This window comes from Bos javanicus, chromosome 18 (genome assembly GCF_032452875.1).
Source record: "Bos javanicus breed banteng chromosome 18, ARS-OSU_banteng_1.0, whole genome shotgun sequence".
Lineage (NCBI taxonomy): Eukaryota > Metazoa > Chordata > Mammalia > Artiodactyla > Bovidae > Bos > Bos javanicus.
The window spans coordinates 63,138,934-63,152,186 of NC_083885.1; the positions used below are offsets into that span (position 1 = coordinate 63,138,934).

At 45.9% G+C, this 13,253-nt stretch overlaps 1 protein-coding gene across 1 annotated transcript; it reads right to left on the reverse strand.

The window, feature by feature from the left end:
• Positions 1–1,304: 1,304 nt before the first annotated feature.
• Positions 1,305–8,673, reverse strand: LOC133229487 (putative killer cell immunoglobulin-like receptor like protein KIR3DP1). The gene is made up of 8 exons (XM_061385853.1): positions 8,640–8,673; positions 7,046–7,312; positions 5,850–6,149; positions 4,526–4,825; positions 3,504–3,554; positions 2,643–2,765; positions 1,867–1,919; positions 1,305–1,755 (listed from the first exon to the last, which is right to left on the reverse strand). The coding sequence occupies exons 1-8, from the start codon at positions 8,671–8,673 to the stop codon at positions 1,600–1,602; spliced, it is 1,284 nt and encodes a 427-aa protein (XP_061241837.1). The 3' UTR covers positions 1,305–1,599.
• Positions 8,674–13,253: the final 4,580 nt, after the last annotated feature.

Sequence of the window (13,253 nt, forward strand, 5' to 3'; positions counted from 1 at the left end):
TATCTTTAATGTTCAACCATCTCTATGACATCCACAGTAAAAATGTCTTTATTTAAAATGCTAATTTCATGATTTTTAAAAATTTATGGATTTTCCTATATTGTATTTTCTTTTCCCTGTATGTGTGCACTGCCAATTTCCTTGAACATGTAACAATTTGTAAAAATTTATGAATAGTTGGCTTACCATATTGTATTAGCTACAGGTGTATTACATAGTGATTCAGTATTTTCATAGATTACACACAGTACAAAATATTATAAAATATTGACTATATTCCCTGTGCCAGACATTATAGCCCCGTGACTTATTTATTTTATAAATAATTGCTGTTGGTATTTCTTAATCCAGTCTACATACTTTGCTGCCCCTCACACCTACCCCTCTCCCCTCTGGTAACCACTAGTTTCTTCTTTGAATCTGTGAGCCTGATTCTCTTTTGTTATATTTGTTCGTCTATTTTTATTTTCTTAATACTTGTTTTTGTTTATCTGGCTGTGTCAGATCTGAGATACGTGGTATCCTTTTAGTTGTAGCTTGTGGGATCTAGTTCTCTGACCAGGGATTGAACCTGGACCCCCTGCATTGCAAACCCAGAGTCTTAGTCACTGGACCATCACGGAAATCACTATTTTGATTTTTAGATTCCACATAGAAGTGAAAATATACAGCATTTCTCTTTCCCTGTCTGACTTATTTCACTAAGCATAATGACCTCCAAGTCAATCCATGTTCTCAAAAGTCAGGATTTTGGTCTTTTTAGAAAGCTGAGGGGGCTTCTCTGGTGGCACAGTGGTAAACAATCTGCCTATCATTGCAAGAGACCTGAGAGACCTGAGTTCGATGGGTCGAGAAGATCCCCTGGAGAAAGGAATGGAAACCGATTCCAGTATTCTTGCCTGGAGAATCCCATGCACACAGGAGCCTGGGCGGCTACAGACCATGGGTCGAAAAAATGACCGAGTTGACTTAGCATGCATGTATTCAGCCTATTATGGTTAGTGGCACCATACTGGCTATCTCAGAGTATACTTCATCTTTTTGTTTTGCCAACTAACATTATTATTTTTCCATGGAAAGCATTTTATTTTAAATATAACGGTGTGCACATGTTAATCCCAAACTCCCAAACTATCTGTCCCACCACTCCTCCCCTCTGGTAACTCTAAGTTTGTTCTCTAAGTCTACAAGTCTGTTTCAGTCTTGTAAATAAGTTTACCCTTGTAAAATGTTACTGAATAGAGGGGTTTACTTTTATTCATTTTGTTTTATTTTAAACTGAATAATTTGAAGAGTCAACTGGCAAACTTTTTATGCTTTATTGGAATTGTAGAAAAAGTAGGGTGACCATGATAAGCTACCTAGTATGAGCGATTGATTATAGCATCTCCCCAAAAGGTGAGATAGTTACAATAGAGTCCCAGAATAGCCAGGAGATCATTAAGAGGTGGTGGGATTTTTGAAGACGATACTGTAATTCTTGGACTCCACTCCTCACCTCAGAGCTGCTGGGCTGCTTTGGAGGAGAAGGAACCCCTTTAACAAGAGATCTAGGTCCTTGATTTGTAAGACTCTGTGTGCTCAGAGGATGGGGCCAATTCAGGGCTCAGCATGGTCTCGGTTTGCATCGAATTCCTCATAAATAATGGGCTCAGTGGAGGGGTGCACGGGCCTCAGGGGAGTGGGAGTGAACCGTCTCTCAGAGAGGGTCCCGAGGTCCAAGTGAGCGTATATCACATCTTCTACTGCAGAGTCCTGAGAGGAGAGAGGTGAGAATGATGGACTGAGATGTGATTTTCAAAGGCTGGGATATTGGGCGTTGGAAGGGCTCAGACTATGGCAAGGGTTTGGGCTGGGAGGACTCACCTCGCCATTCACTGTTCTGTCTTCCATGGGCTCTCCTTCCATGATGGCAACATCTGCAAATGGAAGAGAGTCAAGGCTCTTCAGGGTGGAGGCAGTTATTCCAGGCCTCCATAACTTTGATAGTTACTTCAAAGCCAAAAAAAGGCAGGGGTGTGCCCCAGGTTGCTGAGCCTGTCTACTCCACTAAATGAAAACAAAACAAAACAAACATTCCATAAACAAGCCCAGCCATTCACAGTCTGTCTCAGGATTCTGTGCAAACCCACGGACCCATCCTACATCTTCTGTTATTGACCATCCTCTTCTACATATCAGCAGATTCCCAAGAGCATGTAGGGGAGAAAAATGGATGGTTGTACTGGAAGGGAAGAACAGGGCTTGAAATGTCCCTGGTGGCCCAGGGATTAAGAGTCAACCTTCCAGTTCAGGGAGCGCAGGTTCTATCCCTGGTGGGAGAATTGAGATCCCAAATGCCTTGAAGCAAGTATCCTCAATGATGCAACTGCTGAGCCCGTGAGCTCTGGAGCCTTGAACTGCACCCAGCACCACAATGAGGATCCCCCATGCTGCAGCCAAGACCTGATGCAGCCAAGAATAAATCAACACATAGTTTCATAACAAATAACAGGGTTCCATGGGCCTCTGGAAGATGTTCCATCAGGGATTACAACAACGGAAATCAGTTTTTAACCTACAAGAAGTGAAAATGCCATTCTCTGCTATGAGCCCACTCCCCCTGGGTCAGATGATGCTGAGCTCACCACCTTCAGACTTACGATTTTGGGTAGAAAACCAGTGACAGACAAGAGCAGCGAGGAGGATGCTGGTAGAGGTGAAGGCTATGATGAGCCCAAGGAAAATGTACCATGTGCAGGAGTGTGCTTGAGGAAGCTGTGCTTCTGCCAACAAGCCAAGAGAAGAAGGTCTGGTTATTCGTTGCATACACCCTGCCCCTACACACAGGAGTTATTGTTTCCTTGTGTCAAAGTGCGTCAGCATCTGTCAACCTGATCAGTTATGGCCTCCACTTCCCAGGAGGTACCAAAGCATCCAGGAGAGATGCTAGCAGTGGATGAAGTAAGGAGGCCATGCAAGACCAGCTGAGGTCTGAAACAAGGTCTCCCAGGCACCAATGCAGTTTTTCTCTGCTGCCCCATATGACAAGGCCTTGTGTTTTTGAATGAATGCGACCCTTTAATCCACAATACATTTTGCCCTCCATCCACATAGATCTCGAATGGAAACTCATGAAGTTATGACACTTTTATTTCTGACCTGTGGAATGCTTAGTTCACAAAAACTAAGAGGAATAACACATATATAAGGCGCTCCCTAAAATTCTCTGCTTGCCCCGGCATCCATCCCCAAAGATCTTGGTGGAGGGAGGGTAAGCATCTCCCTTAAGCATGGGGTTAGGTCACTCTGATCCACTGTCTTCAATTTAGAAATTCCCAGTCACAGAGCATGAGAAGCTCAATGTCCCCTCTGGTTCTAGGCAGACCACAGTCTTAAATCCTGACATGACAGGGACATTGAGGAGCCCAAAGTCACAGAGCTGGGAGGTGGCAAGCCAACACTCACACAGGACCCCTCTGTCTTCTCATAAATTTGCTGAGATAGGAGACCATCTTGCTTACCTTCTGTGGTGTGTGGTTCCATGGTTGATGGGCAAGTACTTGTAGTGGATCCTTGGGGAAAAAAAGAGAGAAGGGATGAACAGTAACCTTCCTCATACTAACTGAAGGAGGAATGTTGTTTCTGGAAGGTTGACCTCCTGCCCGCCTTTGACTCTGTCATCCCTCAGAGCACTGACGGTGGAGGGGAGAGCTTCTGGTCCCTCCCTGTGAATGAGTTGAGTAGACCCTCCATCCTGGAGAAGGGATGGTGGAAGGAGGCAGGAAAGATATGCCTGGTGGTGAAAGACAGCTGTAAGCAAGAGACATTCTCTCTGCTCCAGGCATGAGTATTTATGCTCCTTAATTGGGAAATCACCTGTATGTCAGAGATGCTTCTGGGAAAACTTTAAGAGCAAGTGGCCAATGCAATCTCTGATCTTTCCGAATGAGCCCAGCCTCTCCTCCTCCTGGGTCTACTCTGACCCTTTTCCTTATTTGCATGGATAGACAGGACTCTGATGTGGAGCATCCATACAGGAGGTGAAAGAGGGTTGAGATGCCATATACGATCTGTGTTCCTCTCTGGTTCTCATTGCCTCCATTTCTCCAGAAGCCCAAAGGTTCCCCTAACACCAGCATGGAGCCCTTGATATAGAGCTCATCATACAGTAACATGTTATGCAAAAACCCAAATGGACTTTTTGCCCAGTACAATCTCATTTTCTATATTGTAAAGCACGGGACTCTTCATGGGTTCTCCAGGCAAGAATACTGGAATGGGTTGCCACTTTTAACTCCAGGGGACCACATTTTGTCAGGACTCTTCACTATGACCCTTCAGGCTTGGGTGACCCTGCATGACTGGCTCATAGCTTCAGTAAGGTACGAAAGGCCCCTTCACCACTTAAGGCTGTGATCCATGTGGAAGAGATAGTGAAGGACAGAGGAGTCTGTCGTGCTGCAGTCCACAAGGTGGCAAAGGGTTGGACAACATAGCGACTGAACAGGAACAACAAAGCATGGGCCAGGAAGAGGTTTCTCACCTGTGACAGACAGGAACAGTGGGTCGCTGGAGTCTGACCACGAGTAGGGAGAGCGAGTGAAAGAGCCATAGCACCTGTAGATCCCGCTGTGGGCCGGGATCCCAGGACCCAGAGGGAACTCTGCCTGGAGGGCTCCGCGGTGGCCCCGCCCTCCAGCGAGCAGTCGCCCAAGGTCCTCACCCTCCATGAGCAGATGGAACTGGTCAAAGGCTCTCTCGGAGCTGCAGACCAAGGTCACGTTCTCTCCTGACCTCACCACGGGGCCCCCCTGGGCTGAGAGAGAGGGTTTCTTGGACCGACCTGGAAGGAGGAGACCTTGACCTTAGAGCACAAAATAACTCTAGTCCTAAGTATAGTACTAACCGGAAGTGTGCAACAAGAGAAGCACTGCAATGAGAAGGCCGCCTACCGCCAGGAGAGAAAGCCCCACTAAGGGAGACCCAGCACAGGGAAAAATAGAGAAATAACTTTAAAAATGGAGTGTCATTTAATATCCTTTTTAAAAGAAAGAATATATGTATATGAATAATTGAATCACTCTGTTGTACAAAAGGAATTAACAACATCTGAAATCAACTAAACTTCAACAAACATAAATAAGATAAAATAAATTTAAAAAATCAACCAGATGTGCGGTTCTCTTGAAATAAATGGAACCTACTACCTACTGCTGGAGACCATCAGAAAACATGGCATTGACCCAGAAGAAGAGATAATGGAGTGAAAATTGCCAGAATCTCACAGGATCTTGGACCACCTCTTTCTGAGGGCATGTTCAGCACTGCCCTGCCCACCCCCAGGGGCTGGAAGGGACTCCTTAGTGGGGAGGGTTGGAGGGATATCTCCCCATCTCTTTCTGCAGAAGGACAGTTAAGCCACGAGGCTGAGCAACTTCAGGGTGTTGACATTCAACTCGATCACACAAGGGCCAGACTGCAAGGGCATCTGGTACCACAGTGTGCTGCTGACAGAGGAAGGGAACTCTGACATGAAAGCAGGAAATCAACCCCTCAACCAACCATCATTGGCTGCCTGAGCCGGGGAATTGCCCGGGTCCCTGCTCTGGTACATTTTTCTCTGTTGGTCGTCTATCACGTTCTTGCTCCTTCACTCTGTCACCGGCTGTGTCTTCTCCTTAGCACACGGCACAGTCTCTGTTCTCTTTTCCCTTTCGTGTTCACACCTCCTCTCTCTGGTTTGTTCCCTCTCTCGAGTTTGTGAGTGTCGCCACACGCCTGTCATTCTCTCCCGGGACTGATGCTGGACTGGACACCAGACCTTCTGTGACATAGAGAGCAGAAGGGACTGGTCTGGCCACACTCACCTGTGATGACAATGTCCACAGGGTCGCTGGGGGCTGACCACTCATAGGGGGAGCTGCTGAGTGAGCTGTAGCATCTGTAGGTGCCCGCACTTGCCAAAGTCATAGGGCCAATGACAAAGTCAGCTGGGGCATGCCCACTAGTGAGCATCTCTCCACGTCTCTGGAAATGCCCTGTGCTGCTTTCCTGGTGCAGGATAAACTTGTCACACACCACCGGTGAGTGACAGCGGAGGGTCACATTCTCTGCCACCTGCACGAGGGGTCCTGGGTGGGCTGAGATGGAGGGTTTTGTGAACACACCTAGGAGCAAAGAGGTTGTGAGCTTCAGTGAGTCACCCCACCTTGGCCATTCCCCTGACATCTGAAGGTGTAAAACTCCTCCCCATTTGCCAGAGGAGCCAGTTACCCTTCCTGTGTGTTTTGTTGCATTCTCTTTAGCCTTGTTCTCGGGCTCTGGCTCATGTTTTTCCTTCTGTCTCATGTTTCTCTTTGCTCAAGACCTCCAGCCTCCTCTGTGCTCATTCTAAGCTCTTTAGCTGTTGGACCTGCTCCTGGGTTCATGCATGCATACTCAGTCACTTCAGTTGAGTCCAACTCTGTGCAACTCCATGGACTGTAGCCAGCCAGGCTCCTCTGCCCATGGGATTCTCCAGTTGAGAATACTGAGTGGGTAGCCATGCTCTCAGCTTCATCCCATCCCTAATATGCATGGTGGGGGCTGGGGTGGGTCTGAGGATGATACCCTGGCTCCTTTCACACTCATCTAGAATGTGGGCGATGACTGCAGGACGTTGGGGTGGAGGTGGAGAAAAGAGAACATTTCCCCACCTGTGACCCCACCTCATGTCTCTGGAGACATTCCTGGGACTCCTCCCTGGGGCTTCAGCTCCTTCATATGGGATTACAGCTCTCTACTGGGTGGCAGGTGCTGGATCAGGGTCGTGCCCCATCCTCCCTGCTGGCAGGCAGTGGCAGCATCCTGTCTAACTCATGCCTAGGGAGGCTCCTCCTTCCTGAGCTGGGGCACCCCATACCTCTATTCGACACCCTGAGTTTAAACTCTCAGAGTGGGTTCTCTTTCCTGGTTCGGTCCTGGCTGGGAATCCTGAGGAAGTTTTCGGCTGCACTGGGACGTGGACCTAGGGAAGGGTTGCCTGCAGGCACGCCTGTACCCAGCTGGGCTGCACCCCTCCTACCTGTGACCACAATCTGCAGGGGATCACTGTGTGCAGACCAGTAGGCTCCAGAACACGTGTAGGACCCGGCATGTTCTCTGGTCACAGGGCCAAGGGTGAAGTTGTTGAAATAATATCCCTGGAACTGAGGCAAACCCCTTCTCCCATCTGTTTTGAACAGTATGAATCTCTTAAGTGGAGAACGGGAGTGACACTGAAGAGTCACAGTCTGTCCTAAGGGAACCACGGGGCTTGGCCAGGCGGACAAAGACAGCTTCACATATTCACCTAGGAGAGAAGGAGACACAGGCTTTGAGAAGAAAATGGGAACAGTCAGCTCTCCCCACTGCTCTCGTGGGTGGGCTTCCCCTTTAATTCTTTGAACTCTCCTCCCCTAAAATGCATCACCCTGATGCTCAAGGACACCTGGGGCTTGGGGACAGAGACACAGTCAATCCAGGATGGACATCATGGAAATTCTCAGGACATGAATCACTCTTTGGGTTGACAAAATGTTGAAAACCTTTCTCTCAAAACACAAAACACCTGGGGATTCCTGGGCAGTCCAGTGGTTAGGACTTGGCACTTTCTCTGCCAAGGGCCCAAGTTGATCCCTGATCAGGGAACTAAGATCTCGGATCTCGCAAGCTGCATGATGAAGGCAAATAAAACACCACAGAAAAACTGATGCATGGACAAGAAGCGAAAGGACTTCCCTGTTGCATTTGTTGTAGCTCAAAACGGTAAAGAATCTTCCTGCAAAGAAGGAGACCAGGGTTCAGTCCCTGAGATGGCAAGATCCCCTGGACAAGGAAATGGCAACCACCTCCATATTCTTGCCTGGAGAATTTCATGGACAGAGGAGCCTGGTGAGCTACAGTCCGTGGGGTAGAAAGGAGTCAGACTCGACCGACTAACACTAAAACAACTAAGCAGTGAAAAAGGCACTTGACTAAAAAGAAGGAAGTAAACCTTGAACCTCACTCCTTTGTTAGCTAACCTACAATCACACATAAAATGTGGGACAAGGTCAAGGTGGCCCTGCCTGATGACCAGACCCTTCCCTGGGGTCAGGACTAGCAGGCGGTCCTGCAGACCCTGTTGTTAAGGGCTGGTTGGAGGTGCCAGGAGCCAGCTTGTAGGGGAGGGTCTGTGGGATGCAGCCTCTTGCTCCCCTCTCATGATAGAAATGGCACACAGTGGGCCTAGCTTCCAGCTCCCAGACTTCACACTGTGCCTTCAGGTCCAGAGTCCAGAGCTGGGCTAACCTCTGGGGAGAGTGAAGATGAGTATCAAGGCCAATAGGAGGACCTGGGATCCACAGGGCATGCAGCCCTCACTGTACTGACAGGTGTCTCACCCCAGCCCCCAGTGTCATCTGCATCAGCCCCAAATGCTCTGTTGAACAGAGAAATAAGGGATGGGGAGGACTCACCTACAGTTGCCCAGATCCTCAGACTCACAAAGAATCCTAGAAAGAAAAGCATGTCAGAGATTGCTTGTCCTGATGGACCCCATGCTCCCTGCACCCTCATCCAGAGAACCTGGTCAGTGGTGTGTGAGGACCTCCCAATTTCAACCATAACCCTCTCTGACCGTGTCTTTCTGGACTCACCGAGACTCAGGAGGCTGAGGAGTGTGGGGCGCATGGCTCTGCTTCTTTGAGACAGGAGGCACAACTGAGCAAAGCTGACAGAGTCACAGGATGCGGAAGCGGGCGGTGTTGATACAGTCTGCCTGGGTCATGTCACATGGGAAGATAGCCAGCCTCTTCTCACTCCAGGGATGGAACTCTGACTTGAGCCGCATCATGGAGCACGGCTCATGACCCAATCATCACTTTTTGTTTCCCTAAACACTGTAAACCTAAGAGGATTCAGACAGATCTTGCTGCCTTAGGAAGTAGAAACGGTGCTTCAGTGTATACCATGCAGGATGCTTTTCCCAAGCTCATGATAAATCTCATTAACCTTAACTCTTCAAAGAAGAGAAATCACATGTTCCCACCTCATATGTCAGGCTCAGTGCAGGTTGCCAATTAAAGACTCATTAATACAGACTTTTATTCTGCATTCTTATGAAAGGACCAGACATGCATATTATGGCTCTTTGAAAACATGAAAAAATTCTATATTGTAATATATGTGATTAAGAAACTAACTGTGTTAGTTTCAGATGTACAACAAAGTGAATCAGTGATACATATACATGCATCTATTGCTTTTCAAATTCTTTTCCCACTTAGGTAGTTATAGAATATTAAGTAGAAAATCTGTTTTATACAGGAGGTCCCTGTGGTTATGCATTTTTAATATAGCCGTGTGTATATGTAAGACCCAAACTTCCAATCTAACCTCCCCCTAACACTATCCCCCCTGGTAACTGTAAGTTCATTCTCTGTGAGTCTGTGTTGTAAATAAGTTCATTTTTTTAGATGTCACAAATAAATGATATCATGTGATATTTGTCTTTCTCTGACTCTTCCTCATCTGAAATTATTTCATGACTCTGAGTGGAAACTTTGCACACACAACACTCTCTCTGTCTCTCTCTCTTCCTCCCTTTCCAATCCAAGGACCACACATGTACACAAAGATAAAGTGTGTAAAGGTGACTGTGGTGTTTTTATGCGAGGGGGGTTTGTTCTGCCTGAAAAGGTGGACCACCTTGCTTCCTAGATACTCAGATGAACACAAAATATGTCAAGTAGGGACTTCCACACTCCAGAATGCTTGAGTGAGGAGCGTGTCCAGAACAATCAACTCCAAAGTGGGACAAAATGGCCCAGCTGTTTCAGGACTCCAAGGGCAGACACACAGCCAGTTCAGCTGTTGTTCATAGACAGGAAAGAGCCTCAGTAAGGGCAGCAATTCCACACCATTTTACTGGGGGTGGGGGTCGTTAAGATTAGTGATGCTTTGTAAGTAATAAATCTGGTCTCCTCTTGATCATTATGTATGTAATGGAGTAACAGTACAATCACACTTCTTAAAATTTCCTTTTATTTACTTAATATCGTTTTTCAGAATTGACCTGCATTATTTGTCCTTTCTGTTTGTGCATTATTACTGCCATGTAATGTTTCATTGCAGATACAGATAACACAAATTTTTAAAAATTAAAACAAATTATTGAAGTATAGTCCACTTCTGCTGTACAGCAAACTGATTCAGCTTGACATATATATTCTTTTCCAATATGATTTATGCCAAGATGCTGAATAAAATTCCCTGTGGCATACTGTAGGACCTCATTATTTATCCATTCTATGTATAAATAGATTTCATCTGCTAATCCCAAGCTCCCAGTGCTTCCTTCCTTGGCAACTACAAGCCTGTTCTCTATGTCTGTGAGTCTGTTCCTGTTTCATTGATATGTTCCTTTTAGATTCCACACATGGGTGATATCACAGAAAATTGTCTTTCTCTTTCTGTCTACTTCACTTAATATATTAATCTCCACGTTCTTCCATGCTGCTGTAAATGGCATGATTTCATTTTTTAAATGTCTGAGTGGTATTCATTTAAATGTCTGAGACAATTAGACAATTAGGCTGTTTCCATGTCTTGGCTATTGTAAGTTTTGCTGCTATGAACATAGGGGTGCATGAATCATTTCAAGGTATAGTTTTTTCCAGATATATGCTCGGGATTGGAATTGTTGGATCATATGGAAACTCTGTTTTTACTTTTTTTGAGGAACTTCCATACTGTTTTCTACAGTGGCTGCACCAGTTTCCAGTCCCCTCAACAGTGTAAGAGGGTTTCCCTCTTCTCCACACCCTCTCCAGCATGTTATTCATCAACTGTCTAATGATGGCTATTCTGATCAGTGTGAGGTGGTACCTCCTTGCAGTGTCGATTTGCCTCTCTACTAATGAGCAATGCTGAGCATCTTTTCATATGCCTGTTGGCCATCTGCGTATCTTCTTTTAAACCACAGATATCAATTGTGAGAGTGACGTCTATGGATTTTGTCTAAAATGAATGACGCCTCTGCTAATCTCATGAATGTGTTCTGAGTCCAACCTCAGATTGTTTGTCAAGGGACAGAGTGATGAGGTCCTCAGGAAAGGAATAGTGACTTTATTTGGAAAGCCAGCAGACCAATGAGATTGTGAACTTGTGCCCCAAAGAATCATCTTACCTGAGTTAGATGGGCTTTTGGGGGAGTGAGAGGGATGGTCAAACAGTGTTTACTGAATGTAAAATAACCCTAGCCCATGGGGAAGAAAATTCCAAGGAGAAGAGAGAACAGTATAGATTAAATACCCACACATGAACTCACACTTTCACACTTACACACACACACATACACTAAAAGAGGAGGAGGTGTTGATGGTTGTTGCAGTGTTTTAATTAACTAATTAATGGCTGTGCTGGGTCATCAATCTGCGCACAGGCTTTCTCTATTTGCAGGAAGTGGGGCTGCTCTTTGCTGTGTGCAGGGTCTCTCATCACCGTGGCTTCTCTTGTTGTGGAGCACCCGCTCTAGGCATGTGGGCTTGTGGCCCACGGGCTGAACTGCCCCGAGGCATGTGGAATCTTCCCATTCCCGGGATCGGGCCCGTGTCCCCCACATAGGCAGGCAGATTCTCAACCAATGCACCACCAGGGAAGTCCTGTTGCAAGCTTTGTTTCCCCTTAATTAATTAATTTTTAAATTTAAATTTATTTATTTTAATTAGAGGCTAATTACTTTACAATATTGTACTGGTTTTGCCATACATTAACATGAATCTGCCACGGGTATACACGTGTTCCCAATCCTAAACCCCCTCCCACCTCCCTCCCCATACCACCCCTCTGGGTCATCCCAGTGCACCAGCCCCAAGCATTCTGTATCCTGCATCAAACCTGGACTGGCGATTCATTTCTTACATGATATTACACATGTTTCATTGCCATTCTCCCAAATCATCCCACCCTCCCTCTCCCACAGAGTCCAAAAGGCTGTTCTATATATCTGAGTCTCTTGCTGTCTCGCATACAGGGTTATCGTTACCATCTTTCTAAATTCCATATATATGCGTTATTGTACTGTATTGGTGTTTTTCTTTCTGGCTTACTTCACTCTGTATAATCGGCTCCAGGGCAATTACACTACTGTGATGGCTTCTGCCATACATCAACATGGATCAGCCATAGCTATACTTATGTCCCCTCCACTGGGGAAATCCTTTAATTCTGGAATCCTTTGTTCTTGAAGCTGTCCTTGCAGGTCTGGTCATAATGTCCCTTTAAGCCCCTGACAAGACAAAAGGTTCTGTCTGTTCTGCCACTTATTATCTCTATACGAATGGGAAAGTGTTATACCTTTCAAGTTCAGACCCTTGAGAATAGTTTAGTCCCTCAGTCGTGTCTGGCTCTTTGTGATCCCATGGGCTGCAACCTGCCAGGCTCCTCTGTCCATGGGGGTTCTCCAGGCAAGAATGCTGGGGTGGGTTGCCATTTCCTTCTCTGGGAGATCTTCCCAACTGAGGGGTTGACTCAAGTCTCCTGCGTTGCAGGCAGATTCTTTATCCCCTGAGTCACCAGGAATGCCCACCAGTAACATAATGCGATTCAGTATTTCCTCCCCTCAATTAACATTGCCATTGTTTTCCATTTACCTTAACATGGACATGGTGGGATTTTGGCATCATGCTTTCACTCTCAGTGTAGTATAACACAGAAGTGGTATATACCATAAATTTAAAAATAGAAGTATGAATACAATGCTAGATTTCTAATTTTAAAAAAAGATATGGAACAAGCAACAGAGATTTACTGTATAGCATGGGGAACTATAGTCAATATCTTGTAATCACCTAAAATGGAAAATAATCTGAAAAATAATGTCTGCATATTTGTATAATTGAAAATCACCTTGCTGTGCACCTGAAACATTGTAAGTCAACTACACTTCAATAAAATATGTATACGATGAGATTAAAAATAGAACCAGTGAAATAAATAAATTTTAAAATAAAATGAAAGAAAATGAAGTCACTCAGTCGCGTCTGACTCTTTGTAACCCTATGGACTGTCGGCTGGCAGGCTCCAATGTACATGGGATTTTCCAGGCAAGAATACTGGAATGCATTGCCATTTCCTTCTCCAAATAGTGCAGGCCAACTGCAGCATACTCCCTGATGGTCTGTGTACTCACTCTCACATTCTAACTCTGCATACAGTGTATTCACATGGGCACCCTGAGCTGCCCAAAAGAGTCTCAGCCCAGATGGTGA